Source organism: Bombina bombina, chromosome 1, assembly GCF_027579735.1.
Source record: "Bombina bombina isolate aBomBom1 chromosome 1, aBomBom1.pri, whole genome shotgun sequence".
In the NCBI taxonomy this organism is placed as follows: Eukaryota; Metazoa; Chordata; class Amphibia; order Anura; family Bombinatoridae; genus Bombina; species Bombina bombina.
Genome location: NC_069499.1, coordinates 453,259,629 through 453,284,495, shown reverse-complemented (window position 1 = coordinate 453,284,495; position 24,867 = coordinate 453,259,629). Strand labels below are relative to the sequence as shown.

The following is a 24,867-nucleotide window of genomic DNA, read 5'->3' as shown; positions in this document are numbered from 1 at the left end:
CCAATTTACTTGTATTCTCAAATTTGCGTCATTCTCTTGTTATCCATTGCTGATGGAACAGCATTGCACTATTGTCAGCTAGCTGAACACATCTAGTTAGCCAATCACAAGAGACAAATATGTGCAGGCACCAATCAGCTGCTAGCTCCCACTAGTGTAGGCTATGTCCATACTCTTTCTCAACAAGGGATACCAAGAGAACAAAGCACATTTGAAAATAGAAGTGAATTTAAACATTTCTTAAAATAACATGCTCTGTCTGAATCGTGCAAATTTATTTTACACTTTCCTATCCTATTAAGACAAGACTATTCTATAGTGAATGAAAGCTATTAAACAGAAAATGTGTTTTCTAACTCCAAGTATGCATTTATCTGCCATTTATTGTCTTGATTATTTGTGGCATAACATTGTGTTTTATGAAAATCAAGACTATGAATTGTTTAAGCTTTTTAATGCATATCTAATATTGTGACTGAAAAAGAATGCATCAATTTCAGGTATACACTAACTTTCAAAGTAAAATAAGGCAAACAATTATCACATCTAGACATTTAGTGTTTTGTGGAAGAATGTTCACACTATCCCTTTTGACATTATGAGATTAAGATTAAGAGGCCTATTTATCAAATGTCTGTCGGACCTGATCCAACAGTGCGGATCATGTCCGACAAAAATCGCTGAATGCTTAGAGCAATACGCTCTACGTTCAGCATTGCACCAGCCGCTCTTGTGAGCTGCTGGTGCAACACCGCCCCCTGCAGACTCGTGGCCAATGAGCCGCCAGCAGGGGGTGTCAATCAACCCGATCGTACTCGATCGGGTTGAATTCCGGCGATGTGTGTCCGTCTGCTCAGAGCAGGCAGACAGGGTTATGGAGCAGCGGTCTTTAGACCGCTGCTTCATAACTGCTGTTTCTGGCGAGCCTGCAGGCTCGCCAGAAACACGGGCCCTCAAGCTCCATTCGGAGCTTGATAGATAGGCCCCTAAAAATGAATTTCCTTGTAAGGCAAAGGGACATTCTAATGTAAAAATAAAGTGGTATGTTTCAATAGGGATTTTATTGAATTAAATGCTCTTTTTACTGTGTGTTTTACACCAGTAAAAGGGGTTAAACTTACATTAACATTTTAAACAGGAAATTCCTAAACAGGAAATAGCTGTTGATATATGGATAGTTGGATACCTACATATAGTGCATCTGCTGATTCACTGCTTGTGTCCTTCTCAGGGGTGTTCACTCTTGAAGCATTGACCGCATCATTTACAGTTTTGTTTACTTCTTTAAAGGGATACTAACCCCACATTTTTTCTTTCATGATTCAGATAGAGCATGCAATTTTAAGCAACTTTCTAATTTACTCCTATTATAAATTTTTCTTTGTTCTCATGTTATCTTGATTTGAAAAAGCAGTAATAAAAGGTTAGGAGCCGGCCCATTTTTTAGTTCAGCACCTTGGTAGAGCTGCTGATTGGTTTGCTACATTTAGCCACAAATCAGCAAGTGCTACCCATGTGCTGAACAAAAATGGTCTGGCTCTAAAGCTTACAGTACTGCTTTTTCAAATCAAGATAGCATGAGAACAAACAAAATTTGATAATAGGAGTAAATTAGAAAGGTGCTTAAAATCTCATGCTCTATCTGAATCATGAAAGAAAACAATTGGGTTTAGTATCCCTTTAAGTATTTGGCTGTTTGTCATATAAATTTTCATTGTGGTGGGGTCTAGTTAATCTTATTTTTACTTGTTTTCAGAGTAGAATTGTCATAGATGATTCATACAATAACAGCCCATGTTCTGATCTGTCAGGGTTAGTGACAGAGCACTCTCTCTCAGGGCGCTCACACACTTTCACCTTCTCTTCAAATGAGGTGAGTTTAAAAGTGTGTACATGGTGTCTCATTTGTGTGTATCCGTCATTCTAACTGAGCATGACTGGTGTGCAGTGTTAATGTCGTGTTGAAAAACTTGCACTCAACAAAATGGTGTTTTAAACCAAGAGGGTAATTCATTTGTACCAGGAGTGGAAAAAACGTGCATATTATGCCGTAAGTAATGCATCAAAACACCTCTGTTTCTTTCATGTAATTAGCAAGAGTCCATGAGCTAGTGACGTATGGGATATACATTCCTACCAGGAGGGGCAAAGTTTCCCAAACCTCAAAATGCCTATAAATACACCCCTCACCACACCCACAAATCAGTTTTACAAACTTTGCCTCCTATGGAGGTGGTGAAGTAAGTTTGTGCTAGATTCTACGTTGATATGTGCTCCGCAACAGGTTGGAGCCCGGTTTTCCTCTCAGCGTGCAGTGAATGTCAGAGGGATGTGAGGAGAGTATTGCCTATTTGAATGCAATGATCTCCTTCTACGGGGTCTATTTCATAGGTTTTCTGTTATCGGTCGTAGAGATTCATCTCTTACCTCCCTTTTCAGATCGACGATATACTCTTATATATATACCATTACCTCTGCTGATTTTCGTTTCAGTACTGGTTTGGCTTTCTACAACATGTAGACGAGTGTCCTGGGGTAAGTAAGTCTTATTTTCTGTGACACTCTAAGCTATGGTTGGGCGCTTTTTTTATAAAGTTCTAAATATATGTATTCAAACATTTATTTGCCTTGACTCAGGATGTTCAACATTCCTTATTTCTCCAACATAGGTGTGTCCGGTCCACGGCGTCATCCTTACTTGTGGGATATTCTCTTCCCCAACAGGAAATGGCAAAGAGCCCAGCAAAGCTGGTCACATGATCCCTCCTAGGCTCCGCCTACCCCAGTCATTCTCTTTGCCGTTGTACAGGCAACATCTCCACGGAGATGGCTTAGAGTTTTTTAGTGTTTAACCAGGGGAGCGGTTTCCACTTTAAACAAACGCACCACTATACCCATAGAGGATAGTTGTGCTTTCAAAGATCCTATGGATAAAAAATTAGAAGGTTTGCTTAAAAAGATGTTTGTTCAGCAGGGTTACCTTCTACAACCAATTTCATGCATTGTCCCTGTCGCTACAGCCGCATGTTTCTGGTTCGATGAGCTGATAAAGGCGGTCGATAGTGATTCTCCTCCTTATGAGGAGATTATGGACAGAATCAATGCTCTCAAATTGGCTAATTCTTTCACCCTAGACGCCACTTTGCAATTGGCTAGGTTAGCGGCTAAGAATTCTGGGTTTGCTATTGTGGCGCGCAGAGCGCTTTGGTTGAAATCTTGGTCGGCTGATGCGTCTTCCAAGAACAAGCTACTTAACATTCCTTTCAAGGGGAAAACGCTGTTTGGCCCTGACTTGAAAGAGATTATCTCTGATATCACTGGGGGTAAGGGCCACGCCCTTCCTCAGGATCGGCCTTTCAAGGCAAAAAATAAACCTAATTTTCGTCCCTTTCGTAGAAACGGACCAGCCCAAAGTGCTACGTCCTCTAAGCAAGAGGGTAATACTTCTCAAGCCAAGCCAGCTTGGAGACCAATGCAAGGCTGGAACAAGGGAAAGCAGGCCAAGAAACCTGCCACGGCTACCAAGACAGCATGAAATGTTGGCCCCCGATCCGGGACCGGATCTGGTGGGGGGCAGACTCTCTCTCTTCGCTCAGGCTTGGGCAAGAGATGTTCTGGATCCTTGGGCGCTAGAAATAGTCTCCCAAGGTTATCTTCTGGAATTCAAGGGACTTCCCCCAAGGGGGAGGTTCCACAGGTCTCAGTTGTCTTCAGACCACATAAAAAGACAGGCATTCTTACATTGTGTAGAAGACCTGTTAAAAATGGGAGTGATTCATCCTGTTCCATTAAGAGAACAAGGGATGGGGTTCTACTCCAATCTGTTTATAGTTCCCAAAAAAGAGGGAACGTTCAGACCAATCTTAGATCTCAAGATCTTAAACAAGTTTCTCAAGGTTCCATCGTTCAAGATGGAAACCATTCGAACTATTCTTCCTTCCATCCAGGAAGGTCAATTCATGACCACGGTGGATTTAAAGGATGCGTATCTACATATTCCTATCCACAAGGAACATCATCGGTTCCTGAGGTTCGCATTCCTGGACAAACATTACCAGTTCGTGGCGCTTCCTTTCGGATTAGCCACTGCTCCAAGGATTTTCACAAAGGTACTAGGGTCCCTTCTAGCTGTGCTAAGACCAAGGGGCATTGCTGTAGTACCTTACTTGGACAACATTCTGATTCAAGCGTCGTCCCTTCCTCAAGCAAAGGCTCACACGGACATTGTCCTGGCCTTTCTCAGATCTCACGGATGGAAAGTGAACGTGGAAAAGAGTTCTCTATCTCCGTCAACAAGGGTTCCCTTCTTGGGAACAATAATAGACTCCTTAGAAATGAGGATTTTTCTGACAGAGGCCAGAAAAACAAAACTTCTAGACTCTTGTCGGATACTTCATTCCGTTCCTCTTCCTTCCATAGCTCAGTGCATGGAAGTGATCGGGTTGATGGTAGCGGCAATGGACATAGTTCCTTTTGCACGCATTCATCTAAGACCATTACAACTGTGCATGCTCAGTCAGTGGAATGGGGACTATACAGACTTGTCTCCGAAGATACAAGTAAATCACAGGACCAGAGACTCACTCCGTTGGTGGCTGTCCCTGGACAACCTGTCACGAGGGATGACATTCCGCAGACCAGAGTGGGTCATTGTCACGACCGACGCCAGTCTGATGGGCTGGGGCGCGGTCTGGGGATCCCTGAAAGCTCAGGGTCTTTGGTCTCGGGAAGAATCTCTTCTACCGATAAATATTCTGGAACTGAGAGCGATATTCAATGCTCTCAAGGCTTGGCCTCAGCTAGCGAGGGCCAAGTTCATACGGTTTCAATCAGACAACATGACAACTGTTGCGTACATCAACCATCAGGGGGGAACAAGGAGTTCCCTGGCGATGGAAGAAGTGACCAAAATCATTCTATGGGCGGAGTCTCACTCCTGCCACCTGTCTGCTATCCACATCCCAGGAGTGGAAAATTGGGAAGCGGATTTTCTGAGTCGTCAGACATTGCATCCGGGGGAGTGGGAACTCCATCCGGAAATCTTTGCCCAAGTCACTCAGCTGTGGGGCATTCCAGACATGGATCTGATGGCCTCTCGTCAGAACTTCAAAGTTCCTTGCTACGGGTCCAGATCCAGGGATCCCAAGGCGGCTCTAGTGGATGCACTAGTAGCACCTTGGACCTTCAAACTAGCTTATGTGTTCCCGCCGTTTCCTCTCATCCCCAGGCTGGTAGCCAGGATCAATCAGGAGAGGGCGTCGGTGATCTTGATAGCTCCTGCGTGGCCACGCAGGACTTGGTATGCAGATCTGGTGAATATGTCATCGGCTCCACCTTGGAAGCTACCTTTGAGACGAGACCTTCTTGTTCAGGGTCCGTTCGAACATCCGAATCTGGTTTCACTCCAGCTGACTGCTTGGAGATTGAACGCTTGATCTTATCGAAGCGAGGGTTCTCAGATTCTGTTATCGATACTCTTGTTCAGGCCAGAAAGCCTGTAACTAGAAAGATTTACCACAAAATTTGGAAAAAATATATCTGTTGGTGTGAATCTAAAGGATTCCCTTGGGACAAGGTTAAGATTCCTAGGATTCTATCCTTCCTTCAAGAAGGATTGGAAAAAGGATTATCTGCAAGTTCCCTGAAGGGACAGATTTCTGCCTTGTCTGTGTTACTTCACAAAAAGCTGGCCGCTGTGCCAGATGTTCAAGCCTTTGTTCAGGCTCTGGTTAGAATTAAGCCTGTTTACAAACCTTTGACTCCTCCTTGGAGTCTCAATTTAGTTCTTTCAGTTCTTCAGGGGGTTCCGTTTGAACCCTTGCATTCCGTTGATATTAAATTATTATCTTGGAAAGTTTTGTTTTTAGTTGCAATTTCTTCTGCTAGAAGAGTTTCAGAATTATCTGCTCTGCAGTGTTCTCCTCCTTATCTGGTGTTCCATGCAGATAAGGTGGTTTTACGTACTAAACCTGGTTTTCTTCCAAAAGTTGTTTCTAACAAAAACATTAACCAGGAGATTATCGTACCTTCTCTGTGTCCGAAACCAGTTTCAAAGAAGGAACGTTTGTTGCACAATTTGGATGTTGTTCGCGCTCTAAAATTCTATTTAGATGCTACAAAGGATTTTAGACAAACATCTTCCTTGTTTGTTGTTTATTCCGGTAAATGGAGAGGTCAAAAAGCAACCTCTACCTCTCTCTCTTTTTGGATTAAAAGCATCATCAGATTGGCTTACGAGACTGCCGGACGGCAGCCTCCCGAAAGAATCACAGCTCATTCCACTAGGGCTGTGGCTTCCACATGGGCCTTCAAGAACGAGGCTTCTGTTGATCAGATATGTAGGGCAGCGACTTGGTCTTCACTGCACACTTTTACCAAATTTTACAAGTTTGATACTTTTGCTTCTTCTGAGGCTATTTTTGGGAGAAAGGTTTTGCAAGCCGTGGTGCCTTCCATTTAGGTGACCTGATTTGCTCCCTCCCTTCATCCGTGTCCTAAAGCTTTGGTATTGGTTCCCACAAGTAAGGATGACGCCGTGGACCGGACACACCTATGTTGGAGAAAACAGAATTTATGTTTACCTGATAAATTACTTTCTCCAACGGTGTGTCCGGTCCACGGCCCGCCCTGGTTTTTTTAATCAGGTCTGATAATTTATTTTCTTTAACTACAGTCACCACGGTACCATATGGTTTCTCCTATGCAAATATTCCTCCTTAACGTCGGTCGAATGACTGGGGTAGGCGGAGCCTAGGAGGGATCATGTGACCAGCTTTGCTGGGCTCTTTGCCATTTCCTGTTGGGGAAGAGAATATCCCACAAGTAAGGATGACGCCGTGGACCGGACACACCGTTGGAGAAAGTAATTTATCAGGTAAACATAAATTCTGTTTTTCAGACAGTCCGTTTCATATTTGGGATAATGGATTTGAATCAATCATTTTTTCTTACCTTAAAAAATTTGACTTTTTCCCTGTGGGCTGTTAGGCTCGCGGGGGCTGAAAATGCTTCATTTTATTGCGTCATTCTTGGCGCAGACTTTTTTGGCGCAAAAAATCTTTTCTGTTTGCGGCGTCATACGTGTCGCCGGAAGTTGCGTCATTTTTTGACGTTCTTTTGCGCCAAAAATGTCGGCGTTCCGGATGTGGCGTCATTTTTGGCGCCAAAAGCATTTAGGCGCCAAATAATGTGGGCGTCTTATTTGGCGCTAAAAAAATATGGGCGTCTCTTTTGTCTCCACATTATTTAAGTCTCATTTTTCATTGCTTCTGGTTGCTAGAAGCTTGTTCTTTGGCATTTTTTCCCATTCCTGAAACTGTCATTTAAGGAATTTGATCAATTTTGCTTTATATGTTGTTTTTTTCTCTTACATATTGCAAGATGTCTCATGTTGCATCTGAGTCAGAAGATACTTCAGGAAAATCGCTGCCTGGTGCTGGAACTACCAAAGCTAAGTGTATCTGCTGTAAACTTTTGGTAGCTGTTCCTCCAGCTGTTGTTTGTATTAAATGTCATGACAAACTTGTTAATGCAGAAAATATTTCCTTTAGTAAAATACCATTACCTGTTGCAGTTCCATCAACATCTAATGTTCAGAGTGTTCCTGATAACATAAGAGATTTTGTTTCTGAATCTATTAAGAAGGCTATGTCTGTTATTCCTCCTTCTAGTAAACATAAAAAGTCTTTTAAAACTTCTCTTTATCCAGATGAATTTTTAAATGAACATCATCATTCTGATTCTAATGATTCTTCTGGTTCAGAGGATTCTGTTTCAGAGGTTGATGCTGATAAATCTTCATATTTATTTAAAATGGAATTTATTCGTTCTTTACTTAAAGAAGTCCTAATTGCATTAGAAATTGAGGATTCTGGTCCTCTTGATACTAAATCTAAACGTTTAGACAAGGTCTATAAATCTCCTGTAGTTATTCCAGAAGTTTTTCCTGTTCCTGGTGCTATTTCTGAAGTAATTTCCAGGGAATGGAATAATTTGGGTAATTCATTTACTCCTTCTAAACGTTTTAAGCAATTATATCCTGTGCCGTCTGACAGATTAGAGTTTTGGGACAAAATCCCTAAAGTTGATGGGGCTATCTCTACCCTTGCTAAACGTACTACTATTCCTACGGCAGATGGTACTTCCTTTAAGGATCCTTTAGATAGGAAAATTGAATCCTTTCTAAGGAAAGCTTATTTGTGTTCAGGTAATCTTCTTAGACCTGCTATATCTTTGGCGGATGTTGCTGCAGCTTCAACTTTTTGGTTGGAAACTTTAGCGCAACAAGTAACAGATCATGATTCTCATAACATTATTATTCTTCTTCAACATGCTAATAATTTTATCTGTGATGCCATTTTTTATATTATCAGAGTTGATGTCAGGTTTATGTCTCTAGCTATTTTACCTAGAAGAGCTTTATGGCTTAAAACTTGGAATGCTGATATGTCTTCTAAATCGACTCTACTTTCCCTTTCTTTCCAGGGTAATAAATTATTTGGTTCTCAGTTGGATTCTATTATCTCAACTGTTACTGGTGGGAAAGGAACTTTTTTACCACAGGATAAAAAATCTAAGGGTAAAAACAGGGCTAATAATCGTTTTCGTTCCTTTCGTTTCAACAAAGAACAAAAGCCTGATCCTTCATCCTCAGGAGCAGTTTCAGTTTGGAAACCATCTCCAGTCTGGAATAAATCCAAGCCTTCTAGAAAAGCAAAGCCAGCTTCTAAGTCCACATGAAGGTACGGCCCTCATTCCAGCCCAGCTGGTAGGGGGCAGATTACGTTTTTTCAAAGAAATTTGGATCAATTCTGTTCACAATCTTTGGATTCAGAACATTATTTCAGAAGGGTACAGAATTGGTTTCAAGATAAGACCTCCTGCAAAGAGATTTTTTCTTTCCCGTGTCCCAGTAAACCCAGCGAAAGCTCAAGCATTTCTGAAATGTGTTTCAGATCTAGAGTTGGCTGGAGTAATTATGCCAGTTCCAGTTCTGGAACAGGGGCTGGTGTTTTATTCGAATCTCTTCATTGTACCAAAGAAGGAGAATTCCTTCAGACCAGTTCTGGATCTAAAAATATTGAATCGTTATGTAAGGATACCAACATTCAAAATGGTAACTGTAAGGACTATCCTGCCTTTTGTTCAGCAAGGGCATTATATGTCTACAATAGATTTACAGGATGCATATCTGCATATTCCGATTCATCCAGCTCACTATCAGTTTCTGAGATTCTCTTTCTAGACAAGCATTACCAGTTTGTGGCTCTGCCGTTTGGCCTAGCAACAGCTCCAAGAATTTTTACAAAGGTTCTCGGTGCCCTTCTATCTGTAATCAGAGAACAGGGTATTGTGGTATTTCCTTATTTGGACGATATCTTGGTACTTGCTCAGTCTTCACATTTAGCAGAATTTCATACGAATCGACTTTTGTTGTTTCTTCAAAATCATGGTTGGAGGATCAATTCACTAAAAAGTTCATTGATTCCTCAGACAAGGGTAACCTTTTTGGGTTTCCAGATAGATTCAGTGTCCATGACTCTGTCTTTGACAGACAAGAGACGTCTAAAATTGATATCAGCTTGTCGAAACCTTCAGTCACAATCATTCCCTTCGGTAGCCTTATGCATGGAAATTCTAGGTCTTTTGACTGCTGCATCGGACGCAATCCCCTTTGCTCGTTTTCACATGCGACCTCTTCAGCTCTGTATGCTGAACCAATGGTGCAGGGATTACACAAAGATATCTCAATTAATATCTTTAAAACCGATTGTACGACACTCTCTGACGTGGTGGACAGATCACCATCGTTTAGTTCAGGGGGCTTCTTTTGTTCTTCCGACCTGGACTGAAATTTCAACAGATGCAAGTCTTACATGTTGGGGAGCTGTGTGAGGGTCTCTGACAGCACAAGGGGTTTGGGAATCTCAGGAGGTGAGATTACGATCAATATTTTGGAACTCCGTGCAATTTTCAGAGCTCTTCAGTCTTGGCCTCTTCTGAAGAGAGAATCGTTCATTTGTTTTCAGACATACAATGTCACAACTGTGGCATACATCAATCATCAAGGAGGGACTCACAGTCCTCTGGCTATGAAAGAAGTATCTCGAATTCTGGTTTGGGCAGAATCCAGCTCCTGTCTAATCTCTGCGGTTCATATTCCAGGAATAGACAATTGGGAAGCGGATTATCTCAGTCGCCAAACGTTGCATCCGGGCGAATGGTCTCTTCACCCAGAGGTATTTCTTCAGATTGTTCAAATGTGGGGACTTCCAGAAATAGATCTGATGGCTTCTCATCTAAACAAGAAACTTCCCAGGTATCTGTCCAGATCCCGGGATCCTCAGGCGGAGGCAGTGGATGCATTATCACTTCCTTGGAAGTATCATCCTGCCTATATCTTTCCGCCTCTAGTTCTTCTTCCAAGAGTAATCTCCAAGATTCTGAAGGAATGCTCGTTTGTTCTGCTGGTAGCTCCAGCATGGCCTCACAGGTTTTGGTATGCGGATCTTGTCCGGATGGCCTCTTGCCAACCGTGGACTCTTCCGTTAAGACCAGACCTTCTGTCGCAAGGTCCTTTTTTCCATCAGGATCTCAAATCCTTAAATTTAAAGGTATGGAGATTGAACGCTTGATTCTTGGTCAAAGAGGTTTCTCTGACTCTGTGATTAATACTATGTTACAGGCTCGTAAATCTGTATCTAGAGAGATATATTATAGAGTCTGGAAGACTTATATTTCTTGGTGTCTTTCTCATCATTTTTCCTGGCATTCTTTTAGAATTCCGAGAATTTTACAGTTTCTTCAGGATGGTTTAGATAAAGGTTTGTCCGCAAGTTCCTTGAAAGGTCAAATCTCTGCTCTTTCTGTTCTTTTTCACAGAAAGATTGCTAATCTTCCTGATATTCATTGTTTTGTACAAGCCTTGGTTCGTATAAAACCTGTCATTAAGTCAATTTCTCCTCCTTGGAGTTTGAATTTGGTTCTGGGGGCTCTTCAAGCTCCTCCGTTTGAACCTATGCATTCATTGGACATTAAATTACTTTCTTGGAAAGTTTTGTTCCTTTTGGCCATCTCTTCTGCCAGAAGAGTCTCTGAATTGTCTGCTCTTTCTTGTGAGTCTCCTTTTCTGATTTTTCATCAGGATAAGGCGGTGTTGCGAACTTCTTTTGAATTTTTACCTAAGGTTGTGAATTCCAACAACATTAGTAGAGAAATTGTGGTTCCTTCATTATGCCCTAATCCTAAGAATTCTAAGGAGAAATCATTGCATTCTTTGGATGTTGTTAGAGCTTTGAAATATTATGTTGAAGCTACTAAGACTTTCCGAAAGACTTCTAGTCTATTTGTCATCTTTTCCGGTTCTAGAAAAGGCCAGAAAGCTTCTGCCATTTCTTTGGCATCTTGGTTGAAATCTTTAATTCATCATGCCTATGTTGAGTCGGGTAAAACTCCGCCTCAGAGGATTACAGCTCATTCTACTAGGTCAGTTTCTACTTCCTGGGCGTTTAGGAATGAAGCTTCGGTTGATCAGATTTGCAAAGCAGCAACTTGGTCTTCTTTGCATACTTTTACTAAATTCTACCATTTTGATGTGTTTTCTTCTTCTGAAGCAGTTTTTGGTAGAAAAGTACTTCAGGCAGCTGTTTCAGTTTGAATCTTCTGCTTATGTTTTCATTTAAACTTTATTTTGGGTGTGGATTATTTTCAGCAGGAATTGGCTGTCTTTATTTTATCCCTCCCTCTCTAGTGACTCTTGCGTGGAAAGATCCACATCTTGGGTAGTCATTATCCCATACGTCACTAGCTCATGGACTCTTGCTAATTACATGAAAGAAAACATAATTTATGTAAGAACTTACCTGATAAATTCATTTCTTTCATATTAGCAAGAGTCCATGAGGCCCACCCTTTTTTGTGGTGGTTATGATTTTTTTGTATAAAGCACAATTATTCCAATTCCTTATTTTTTATGCTTTCGCACTTTTTTCTTATCACCCCACTTCTTGGCTATTCGTTAAACTGAATTGTGGGTGTGGTGAGGTGTGTATTTATAGGCATTTTGAGTTTTGGGAAACTTTGCCCCTCCTGGTAGGAATGTATATCCCATACGTCACTAGCTCATGGACTCTTGCTAATATGAAAGAAATGAATTTATCAGGTAAGTTCTTACATAAATTATGTTTTTAGAAGGGCAGCCTATAAGAGATGCAGTGAGCAAGGAGATTTACGTCTCCACTTTCATCATTTTTGTACTTCTCTTTCAGTAAATGCACATTGTTTTACATAAGTATTATTTTACTCAACTAGTATTGATATAATCTGAGTGAAATATAATAATGTGTATGCAATAGAGAAAAATAACTTTTAATTATTTTCGGCAAAATAAACAGAAAATGCACAAACCTGATGACTGAGCTGATTTCCCTTTGTGCAATTGTTTTGTTATAGTAAATGGATTTTTTACATATTTATAACAAAAATATTTTTAAAAAAATCTCCTTGACTCCTTACATTTTATAGTATGTGGTGTTGTAATAGTGTAGGCTTGATTTATTTAAGTTTAGCAGACTGTAATACTCCAAACAGGGAGATTTAATGGTGGGGTTGACATTACATTTTACAGTGTTAATAAATTGCCAAATCTACCTAAAATTAATTTCTAATTTTTGTCTTAAATGATTTCAGTTTTGACGCATTCATATAAGTTATGATTTAACAATTCTTACAAATTTAAATTTAAAATATATAATTTACAATTTCATGCTTCATCATTACAGTTTCTATATAATTATTTAATGAATGCTCTACTAATATCTCATGGTGTGGGAATAAAAATCATTTTCTATTGGTACCTTAATTTCCACATTATGTATTAAGTATATAATGTAAAAATATTCCGTTTTCTTCATGATTGTGTTTATTTATTTTTTTGTATTGCTTGATACTTAGTGCTCTTGAATGAACCTTTTTTATTCTTTAAAGGGACATTGTACACTAGATTTTTCTTTGCATAAATGTTTTGTAGATCCATATATATAGCCCATACAGGGTTTTTTTTGTTTGTTTTTTAAATGTATAGTTTTGCTTATTTTTAAATAACATTGCGCTGATTTTCAGACCCCTAACCAAGCCCCAAAGTTTTAGAAGTAGACTGTTGTCTACCTACTCCATCTGGCTCCTGTTTGTGTAAAGGGTCTTTTCATATGCAGGGGAGGGGAGGTGTCTGCTCTTTTTGCTTCCCAGCCCATTTCATTGGGTGTTCCAGTCTAACCTTTTCAACAGTGCTAACCTGGTAGCTTGTAAGTAAGTTTTTAAAATGTGTATAATGTCCCTTTTAAACTTTGCATGTATACTGCATTGGCAAAACCACAGGGCAGAGTCTCTAATAACGTAACCCTATACCTTGTTCTTCAGTGCTATGTTGCATAGCAATGCTTTGTAGGGACATATAATGCAAATCTTTCAGTTGATTAAATGAAATTACAGTATTTCAGGTAGACATTTAAATATTGTAATGCTGTAGCACTCCTTTCTATGCCTAAGATTTTTATGAGCAGGCAAGACTCCCATGCCATTTGTTGTGTTTGTTTTTTCATCCAGCCCCTTTGTAGGCATCATATCATAGCTGTGTCACTGAGTTATATTTTCCTTGCAGGCACTAGATGATGATGTCACTACAACCGGAAAACAGAATCAGTGGCACAGCAGGCCTGTGTCTGATTGGACAGCTCAGCAGGTGTGCCACTGGTTAATAGGAATGAACATGGAGCAGTATATTACAGAGTTCACAGCCAAGAACATTGATGGGCAGCAACTTATGATGTTGGACAGTGACAGATTGAAGGTACAGTTTGACGTATTGATATCAGTAGCATCTTAAAAAAAAAAAAAAAAAAAGAAATAGACTGTCTGAAATAATGCTTCTCGTGGTCTATTAAATAAAGCGTTTCCAAAAGGAGAAATATATTAGATTTACTCCACGTTCTTTTATTTGCATCCTGATTTGTAAGGTAATGTAATTTTATCAACCTAGTCTTCTAATGTGATTAACGCCTTCATGTATTATTATTAATGTTGTTGTCTTGATAATGGGTTTCATCAATTTATTGTTGACCTGAACTTATCTGCCTGCTTTCTGTCTGACTTTCTAAAGATTCTTACTTTAAAGACATCAGAAAATTACTACAGCTGCTTCTTTATCATGCTGCACCCTCCTACCCTTCTAGATTGTAAATTCCCACTGGTATAGGGCCCTCAATTTCTACTGTCTATTTGTCTAAAGTTGTCTTGTGTCATTGTTTTACTTAAATGAATTGTACCCATGGACAGCGCTGCAGAATGTGTGGTGCTTTATAAATAATGTATAATAATAAATAAAATGCACAAAAATGTTTTGCTTTCTTATATAGAATACTTTAAAAATTAGTAATGCAAAAAAACATCCTTTCCTTTTACAAAACTGTACGTATCTTAGGTATTTGTTTTGGAGGGAAATCTTTAAAATTAAATGTTGCTATAACCATATTTCTTTCATGTAAATGGCAAGAGTCCATGAGCTAGTGACATATGGAATATACATTCCTACCAGGAGGAGGCAAATTTCTCCAACATAGGTGTGTCCGGTCCACGGCGTCATCCTTACTTGTGGGATATTCTCTTCCCCAACAGGAAATGGCAAAGAGCCCAGCAAAGCTGGTCATATGATCCCTCCTAGGCTCCGCCTACCCCAGTCATTCTCTTTGCCGTTGCACAGGCAACATCTCCACGGAGATGGCTAAGAGTTTTTTGGTGTTTAAATGTAGTTTTATTCTTCAATCAAGTGTTTGTTATTTTAAAATAGTGCTGGTATGTACTATTTACTCTGAAACAGAAAAGAGAAGAAGATTTCTGTTTGTGAGAGGAAGATGATTTTAGCAGACGTTACTAAAATCGATTGCTGTTTCCACACAGGACTGTTGAGATGAAGTAACTTCAGTTGGGGGAAGCAGTTGGCAGACTTTTTCTGCCTGAGGTATGATGGCCACATTTCTAACACGACTTGTTAATGCTGGAAGGCTGTCATTTTCCCTATGGGGACCGGTAAGCCATTTTCTTAGATTAAGTATAAGAATAAAGGCTTTATAAGGGCTTAATAAACTGGTAGACGATTTTCTGGGCTAAAACGATTACTTGCTAAGCATATTTGACAGATTATAGCGCTTTATAGTTATTATAATCTTGGGGATTGTTGTTAAAAAACGGCAGGCACTGTATGGACACCTTTTTCAGATGGGGGCCTTCTCTAGTCATAGGCAGAGCCTCATTTTCGCGCCACTAATGCGCAGTTGTTTTTGGAAGGCAAGGCATGCAGATGCATGTGTGAGGAGCTAGGATCCACTGAAAAAGCTTATAGAAGGCGTCATTTGGTATCGTATTCCCCTCTGGGCTTGGTTGGGTCTCAGCAAAGCAGATTCCTGGGACTGTATAGGGGTTAAATGTAAAAACGGCTCCGGTTCCGTTATTTTAAGGGTTAAAGCTTCCAAATTTGGTGTGCAATACTTTTAAGGCTTTAAGACACTGTGGTGAAATTTTGCATTTTCAGTAATAAAGTGTGTTCTGTTTAAAATTTAAAGTGACAGTAACGGTTTTATTTTAAAACTTTTTTTGTGCTTTGTTGACAAGTTTAAGCCTGTTTAACATGTCTGAACCATCAGATAAACGATGTTCTATATGTATGAATGCCAATGTGTCTCCCCATTTAAATATATGTGATAATTGTGACATGGTGTCCAAACAAAGTAGGGACAATGATGCCACAGATAATAATAGTGCCCAAGATGATTCTTCAGATGAGGGGAGTAAGCATGGTACTGCATCACCCCCTTCTGTGTCTACACCAGTTTTGCCCACACAAGAGGCCCCTAGTACATCTAGTGCGCCAATACTTATTACTATGCAACAATTAACGGCTGTTATGGATAATTCTATTAAAAATATTTTATCTAAAATGCCTACTTATCAAAGAAAGCGCGATTGCTCTGTTTTAAACACTGAAGAGCAAGAGGACGCTGATGATAACGCTTCTGACATACCCTCACACCAATCTGAAGGGGCCAGGAGGGAGGTTTTGTCTGAGGGAGAAATTTCAGATTCAGGGAAAATTTCTCAACAAGCTGAACCTGATGTTGTAACATTTAAATTTAAATTAGAACATCTCCGCGCACTGCTTAAGGAGGTATTATCTACTCTGGATGATTGTGACAATTTGGTCATTCCAGAGAAATTATGTAAGATGGACAAGTTCCTAGAGGTTCCGGTGCCCCCCGATGTTTTCCCTATACCCAAGCGGGTGGCGGACATAGTAAACAAGGAATGGGAAAGGCCCGGCATACCTTTTGTGCCTCCCCCTATATTTAAGAAATTATTTCCTATAGTCGACCCCAGAAAGGACTTATGGCAGACAATCCCTAAGGTCGAGGGGGCGGTCTCTACTCTAAACAAACGCACTACTATTCCCATAGAAGATAGTTGTGCTTTTAACCCCTTAGTGACCAGAGCACTTTTCCATTTTCTGTCCGTTTGGGACCAAGGCTATTTTTACATTTTTGCGGTGTTTGTGTTTAGCTGTAATTTTCTTCTTACTCATTTACTGTACCCACACATATTATATACCGTTTTTCTCGCCATTAAATGGACTTTCTAAAGATACCATTATTTTCATCATATCTTATAATTTACTATAAAAAAAAATGATAAAATATGAGGAAAAATGGAAAAAAACACACTTTTTCTAACTTTGACCCCCAAAATCTGTTACATATCTAAAACCACCAAAAAAACACCCATGCTAAATAGTTTCTAAATTTTGTCCTGAGTTTAGAAATACCCAATGTTTACATGTTCTTTGCTTTTTTTGCAAGTTATAGGGCCATAAATATAAGTAGCACTTTGCTATTTCCAAACCATTTTTTTTCCAAAATTAGCGCTAGTTACATTAGAACACTGATATCTTTCAGGAATCCCTGAATATCCCTTGACATGTATATATTTTTTTCTTCTGTTAAGTGTGATCAGTCCACGGGTCATCATTACTTCTGGGATATTACTCCTCCCCAACAGGAAGTGCAAGAGGATTCACCCAGCAGAGCTGCATATAGCTCCTCCCCTCTACGTCACTCCCAGTCATTCTCTTGCACCCAACGACTAGATAGGATGTGTGAGAGGACTATGGTGATTATACTTAGTTTTATATCTTCAATCAAAAGTTTGTTATTTTAAAATAGCACCGGAGTGTGTTATTACCTCTCTGGCAGAGTTTGAAGAAGAATCTACCAGAGTTTTGCTATGATTTTAGCCGGAGTAGTTAAGATCATATTGCTGTTCTCGGCCATCTGAGGAGTGAGGTAAACTTCAGATCAGGGGACAGCGGGCAGATGAATCTGCATAGAGGTATGTAGCAGTTTTTATTTTCTGACAATGGAATTGATGAGAAAATCCTGCCATACCGATATAATGTCATGTATGTATACTTTACACTTCAGTATTCTGGGGAATGGTACTTCACTAGAATTACACTGTAAGAAATTCATAAAGCTGTTTAATAACTAGAGATTATGTTTAACGTTTTTGCTGGAATGTAAAATCGTTTTCATTTGCTGAGGTACTGTGTGAATAAATGTTTGGGCACTATTTTTCCACTTGGCAGTTGCTTAATCTGTTTTTCTGACAGTTTCTGTTCTCCCTCACTGCTGTGTTGTGAGGGGGAGGGGCCGTTTTTTGGCGCTTTTACTATGCATCAAATATTTCAGTCAGCAACTCATTGTATTCCCTGCATGATCCGGTTCATCTCTACAGAGCTCAGGGGTCTTCAAAACTTATTTTGAGGGAGGTAATTTCTCTCAGCAGAGCTGTGAGAATTATAGTTTGACTGAGATAAAAAACGTTTTTTCTGTAATTTGTTTCCTGCTTTCAGAATTTGTTATCTTTGCTAATGGGATTAAACCTTTGCTAAAGTTGTGTTGTTTACAAGGATTGAGGCTATAACTGTTTCAATTTATTAATTTTCAACTGTCATAGATCTTCTGTGCTTCTTAAAGGCACAGTACGTTTTAATATTATTCTAATTGAATTGTATTTCCAAGTTGCAAGTTTATTTGCTAGTGTGTTAAACATGTCTGATTCAGAGGATGATACCTGTGTCATTTGTTGCAATGCCAAAGTGGAGCCCAATAGAAATTTATGTACTAACTGTATTGATGCTACTTTAAATAAAAGTCAATCTGTACAAATTGAACAAATTTCACCAAACAACGAGGGGAGAGTTATGCCGACTAACTCGCCTCACGTGTCAGTACCTACATCTCCCGCTCAGAGGGAGGTGCGTGATATTGTAGCGCCGAGTACATCTGGGCGGGCCATTACAAATCACATTACAGGATATGGCTACTGTTATGACTGAGGTTTTGGCTAAATTACCAGAACTAAGAGGTAAGCGTGATCACTCTGGGGTGAGAACAGAGTGCGCTGATAATATTAGGGCCATGTCAGACACTGCGTCACAGGTGGCAGAACATGAGGACGGAGAACTTCATTCTGTGGGTGACGGTTCTGATCCAAACAGACTGGATTCAGATATTTCAAATTTTAAATTTAAACTGGAAAACCTCCGTGTATTACTAGGGGAGGTGTTAGCGGCTCTGAATGATTGTAACACAGTTGCAATACCAGAGAAAATGTGTAGGTTGGATAAATATTTTGCGGTACCGACGAGTACTGAGGTTTTTCCTATACCTAAGAGACTTACTGAAATTGTTACTAAGGAGTGGGATAGACCCGGTGTGCCGTTCTCACCCCCTCCGATATTTAGAAAAATGTTTCCAATAGATGCCACCACAAGGGACTTATGGCAAACGGTCCCTAAGGTGGAGGGAGCAGTTTCTACCTTAGCTAAGCGTACCACTATCCCGGTGGAGGATAGCTGTGCTTTTTCAGATCCAATGGATAAAAAGTTAGAGGGTTACCTTAAGAAAATGTTTGTTCAACAAGGTTTTATATTGCAACCCCTTGCATGCATTGCGCCGATCACGGCTGCAGCGGCATTCTGGATTGAGTCTCTGGAAGAGAACATTGGTTCAGCTACTCTGGACGACATTACGGACAGGCTTAGAGTCCTTAAACTAGCTAATTCATTCATTTCGGAGGCCGTAGTACATCTTACTAAACTTACGGCGAAGAATTCAGGATTCGCCATTCAGGCACGCAGGGCGCTGTGGCTAAAATCCTGGTCAGCTGATGTTACTTCTAAGTCTAAATTGCTTAATATACCTTTCAAAGGGCAGACCTTATTCGGGCCCGGGTTGAAAGAGATTATCGCTGACATTACAGGAGGTAAAGGCCATGCCCTGCCTCAGGACAAAGCCAAGACTAGACAGTCTAATTTTCGTTCCTTTCGTAATTTCAAAGCAGGAGCAGCATCAACTTCCTCTGCACCAAAACAGGAAGGAGCTGTTGCTCGCTACAGACAAGGCTGGAAACCTAACCAGTCCTGGAACAAGGGCAAGCAGACTAGGAAACCTGCTGCTGCCCCTAAAACAGCATGAATTGAGGGCCCCCGATCCGGGATCGGATCTAGTGGGGGGCAGACTTTCTCTCTTCGCCCAGGCTTGGGCAAGAGATGTTCAGGATCCCTGGGCGCTAGAGATAATATCTCAGGGATACCTTCTGGACTTCAAATACTCTCCTCCAAGAGAGAGATTTCATCTGTCAAGATTGTCAACAATCCAGACAAAGAAAGAGGCGTTTCTACGCTGCGTACAAGAGCTCTTGTTAATGGGAGTAATCCATCCAGTTCCACGATCGGAACAGGGACAGGGGTTTTACTCAAATCTGTTTGTGGTTCCCAAAAAAGAGGGAACTTTCAGACCAATCCTGGACTTAAAGATCCTAAACAAATTCCTAAGAGTTCCATCGTTCAAGATGGAGACTATTCGGACAATTTTACCTATGATCCAAGAGGGTCAATACATGACCACTGTAGATTTAAAAGATGCTTACCTTCACATACCGATTCACAAAGATCATTATCGGTACCTAAGGTTTGCCTTCCTAGACAGGCATTACCAGTTTGTGGCTCTTCCATTCGGATTGGCTACAGCTCCAAGAATCTTCACAAAGGTTCTGGGTGCTCTTCTGACGGTACTAAGACCGCGGGGAATCTCGGTAGCTCCATACCTAGACGACATTCTGATACAAGCTTCAAGCTTTCAAACTGCCAAGTCTCATACAGAGTTAGTGCTGGCATTTCTAAGGTCACATGGATGGAAGGTGAACGAAAAGAAAAAGTTCACCTCGTTCCACTCACAAGAGTTCCCTTCCTGGGGACTCTTATAGATTCTGTAGAAATGAAGATTTACCTGACAGAGAACAGGCTAACAAGACTTCAAAGTGCTTGCCGCACCCTTCATTCCATTCAACACCCGTCAGTGGCTCAATGCATGGAGGTAATCGGCTTAATGGTAGCGGCAATGGACATAGTACCCTTTGCACGCTTACACCTCAGACCACTGCAACTGTGCATGCTAAGTCAGTGGAATGGGGATTACTCAGACTTATCCCCTTCTCTGAATCTGGATCAAGAGACCAGAAATTCTCTTCTATGGTGGCTTTCTCGGCCACATCTGTCCAGGGGGATGCCATTCAGCAGACCAGACTGGACAATTGTAACAACAGACGCCAGCCTTCTAGGTTGGGGTGCCGTCTGGAATTCTCTGAAGGCTCAGGGACAATGGAGTCAGGAGGAGAGTCTCCTGCCAATAAACATTCTGGAATTGAGAGCAGTTCTCAATGCCCTCCTGGCTTGGCCCCAGTTGACAACTCGGGGGTTCATCAGGTTTCAGTCGGACAACATCACGACTGTAGCTTACATCAACCATCAGGGAGGGACAAGAAGCTCCCTAGCTATGATGGAAGTATCAAAGATAATTTGCTGGGCAGAGTCTCACTCTTGCCACCTGTCAGCAATCCACATCCCGGGAGTGGAGAACTGGGAGGCGGATTTCTTAAGTCGTCAGACTTTTCATCCGGGGGAGTGGGAACTTCATCCGGAGGTCCTTTGCCCAAATACTTCGACGTTGGGGCAAACCAGAGATAGATCTCATGGCGTCTCGACAGAACGCCAAGCTTCCTCGTTACGGGTCCAGATCCAGGGATCCAGGAGCAGTCCTGATAGATGCTCTGACAGCACCTTGGGACTTCAGGATGGCTTACGTGTTTCCACCCTTCCCGTTGCTTCCTCGATTGATTGCCAGAATCAAACAAGAGAGAGCATCAGTGATTCTAATAGCACCTGCATGGCCACGCAGGACTTGGTATGCAGACCTGGTGGACATGTCATCCTGTCCACCTTGGTCTCTACCTCTGAAACAGGACCTTCTGATACAGGGTCCCTTCAAACATCAAAATCTAACTTCTCTGAAGCTGACTGCTTGGAAATTGAACGCTTGATTTTATCAAGACGTGGATTTTCTGAGTCAGTTATTGATACCTTAATACAGGCTAGGAAACCTGTTACCAGAAAGATTTACCATAAGATATGGCGTAAATACCTATATTGGTGTGAATCCAAAGGTTACTCTTGGAGTAAGGTTAGGATTCCTAGGATATTGTCTTTTCTACAAGAAGGTTTAGAAAAGGGTTTATCTGCTAGTTCATTAAAGGGACAGATCTCAGCTCTGTCCATTCTGTTACACAAACGTCTGTCAGAAGTTCCTGACGTCCAGGCTTTTTGTCAGGCTTTGGCCAGAATTAAGCCTGTGTTTAAAACTGTTGCTCCACCATGGAGTTTAAACCTTGTTCTTAATGTTTTACAGGGCGTTCCGTTTGAACCCCTTCATTCCATTGATATAAAGTTGTTATCTTGGAAAGTTCTATTTTTAATGGCTATTTCCTCGGCTCGAAGAGTCTCTGAATTATCAGCCTTACATTGTGATTCTCCTTATTTGATTTTTCATTCGGATAAGGTAGTCCTGCGTACTAAACCTGGGTTCTTACCTAAGGTAGTTACTAACAGGAATATCAATCAAGAGATTGTTGTTCCTTCTTTATGCCCAAATCCTTCTTCAAAGAAGGAACGTCTACTGCACAACCTGGATGTAGTCCGTGCTCTAAAATTTTACTTACAGGCAACTAAGGAATTTCGACAAACGTCTTCTCTGTTTGTCATTTACTCTGGCAGAGGAGAGGTCAAAAAGCTTCCGCTACCTCTCTTTCTTTTGGCTTCGTAGCATAATTCGTTTAGCTTATGAGACTGCTGGACAGCAGCCTCCTGAAAGAATTACAGCTCATTCTACTAGAGCTGTGGCTTCCACTTGGGCCTTCAAGAATGAGGCCTCTGTTGAACAGATTTGCAAGGCTGCAACTTGGTCTTCGCTTCATACTTTTTCCAAATTTACAAATTTGACACTTTTGCTTCATCGGAGGCTATTTTTGGGAGAAAGGTTCTTCAGGCAGTGGTTCCTTCTGTATAAAGAGCCTGCCTATCCCTCCCGTTAATCCGTGTACTTTTGCTTTGGTATTGGTATCCCAGAAGTAATGATGACCCGTGGACTGATCACACTTAACAGAAGAAAACATAATTTATGCTTACCTGATAAATTCCTTTCTTCTGTAGTGTGATCAGTCCACGGCCCGCCCTGTTTTTAAGGCAGGTAAATATTTTTTTAATTTATACTCCAGTCACCACTTCACCCTTGGCTTTTCCTTTCTCGTTGGTCCTTGGTCGAATGACTGGGAGTGACGTAGAGGGGAGGAGCTATATGCAGCTCTGCTGGGTGAATCCTCTTGCACTTCCTGTTGGGGAGGAGTAATATCCCAGAAGTAATGATGACCCGTGGACTGATCACACTACAGAAGAAAGGAATTTATCAGGTAAGCATAAATTATGTTTTTTTGTAGACATCCCAAAGTATTGATCTAGGCCAATTTTGGTATATTTCATACCACCATTTCACCGCCAAATGCGATCAAATACAAAAAATTGTTCACTTTTTCACAAATTTTTTCACAAACTTTAGGTTTCTCACTGAAATCATTTACAAACAGCTTGTGCAATTATGGCATAAATGGTTGTAAATTCTTCTCTGGGATCCCCTTTGTTCAGAAATAGCACACATATATGGCTTTGGCGTTGCTTTTTGGTAATTAGAAGGCCGCTAAATGCCACTGCGCACCACAAGTGTATCATGCCCAGCAGTTAAGGGGTTAATTAGGGAGCTTTTAGGGAGCTTGTAGGGTTAATTTTAGCTTTAGTGTAGTGTAGTAGACAACCCCAAGTATTGATCTAGGCACATTTTGGTATATTTCATGCCACCATTTCACCGCCAAATGCGATCAAATTAAAAAAAAACGTAAAATTTTTCACAATTTTAGGTTTCTCACTGAAATCATTTACAAACAGCTTGTGCAATTATGGCACAAATGGTTGTAAATGCTTGTCTGGGATCCCCTTTGTTCAGAAATAGCAGACATATATGACTTTGGCGTTGCTTTCTGGTAATTAGAAGGCCACTAAATCCTGTTGCGCCTCACACGTGTATTATGGCTAGCAGTGAAAGGGTTAATTAGGGAGTTTGTAGTGAGCTTGCAGGGTTAATTTTAGCTTTAGTGTAGAGATCAGCCTCCCATCTGACACATCCCACCCCCTGATCCCTCCCAAACAGCTCCCTTCCCTCCCCCACCCCACAATTGTCCCCGCCATCTTAAGTACTGGCAGAAAGTCTGCCAGTACTAAAATAAAAGGGTTTTTAAAAAAAAATGAATTTTTTTTAGCATATTTACATATGCTACTGTGTAGGATCCCCCCCTTAGCCCCCAACCTCCCTGATCCCCCCCAAAACCGCTCTCTAACCCTCCCCTCTGCCTTATTGGGGGCCATCTTGGGTACTGGCAGCTGTCTGCCAGTACCCAGTTTACAATAAAAAAATGCTTTTTTTTTTGGGTTTTTTGTTTTTTTTCTGTAGTGTAGCTTCCCCCCCCCCCCCCACAGACTAACCCCCACCACCTTGCTTATTGTTTAACATTTTATTTTTTAAATATTTTTTATTTCCCATTTTCTGTAGTGTAGCGGTTCCCACCCGCTCCCTCCCCGTGCACCCCGCCCGCCCCCACCCTCCCGTGCACGCGCGCGCGCCCCGTGCGCGCCACCCCCCGCCCACGATCCCGCCCCCCTTCACATCCACATGGCCATCGATGGCCGCCACCCGCCTCCCGGTCCGGCTCCCACCCACCAACGCAGGTAGCCACCGATCTCCGGTGCAGAGAGGGCCACAGAGTGGCTCTCTCTGCACCGGATGACTTAAAAACGTTATTGCAGGATGCCTCCATATCGAGGCATCACTGCAATAACCGGAAAGCAGCTGGAAGCGAGCAGGATCCCTTCCAGCTGCTTTCCACACTGAGGACGTGCAGGGTACGTTCTCAGGCATTAACTGCCTTTTTTCTGAGGACGTACCCTGCACGTCCTCAGTCGTTAAGGGGTTAAAGATCCTATGGATAAAAAATTAGAGGGTTTGCTTAAAAGAATGTTTGTTCAGCAAGGTTACCTTCTTCAACCAATTTCATGCATTGTTCCTGTCACTACGGCAGCGTGTTTCTGGTTCGAAGAACTAGAAAAGTCGCTCGATAAGGAATCTTCGTATGAGGAGATTATGGACAGAGTTCATGCACTTAAATTGGCTAACTCTTTTATTCTAGATGCCGCTTTGCAATTAGCGAGATTAGCGGCGAAAAAATTCAGGGTTTGCTATCGTGGCGCGCAGAGCGCTCTGGCTAAAGTCTTGGTCAGCGGATGTGTCTTCCAAGACAAAATTGCTTAACATCCCTTTCAAGGGC

The 24,867-nt window shown here is 41.3% G+C and overlaps 1 protein-coding gene across 3 annotated transcripts in view; it reads left to right on the top strand.

The window, feature by feature from the left end:
- Positions 1–24,867, top strand: part of LOC128645441 (neurabin-1) — an 824,161-nt gene that overhangs the window by 727,225 nt on the left and 72,069 nt on the right. For 2 of the 3 annotated variants that reach the window (XM_053698450.1, XM_053698448.1), the window contains exons 17-18: positions 1,757–1,873; positions 13,658–13,846. In XM_053698450.1, coding sequence (XP_053554425.1) covers positions 1,757–1,873; positions 13,658–13,846 — 306 coding nt within the window. The remainder of the gene's footprint in view (positions 1–1,756; positions 1,874–13,657; positions 13,847–24,867) is intronic. The other variant, XM_053698449.1, reaches the window with a different exon arrangement.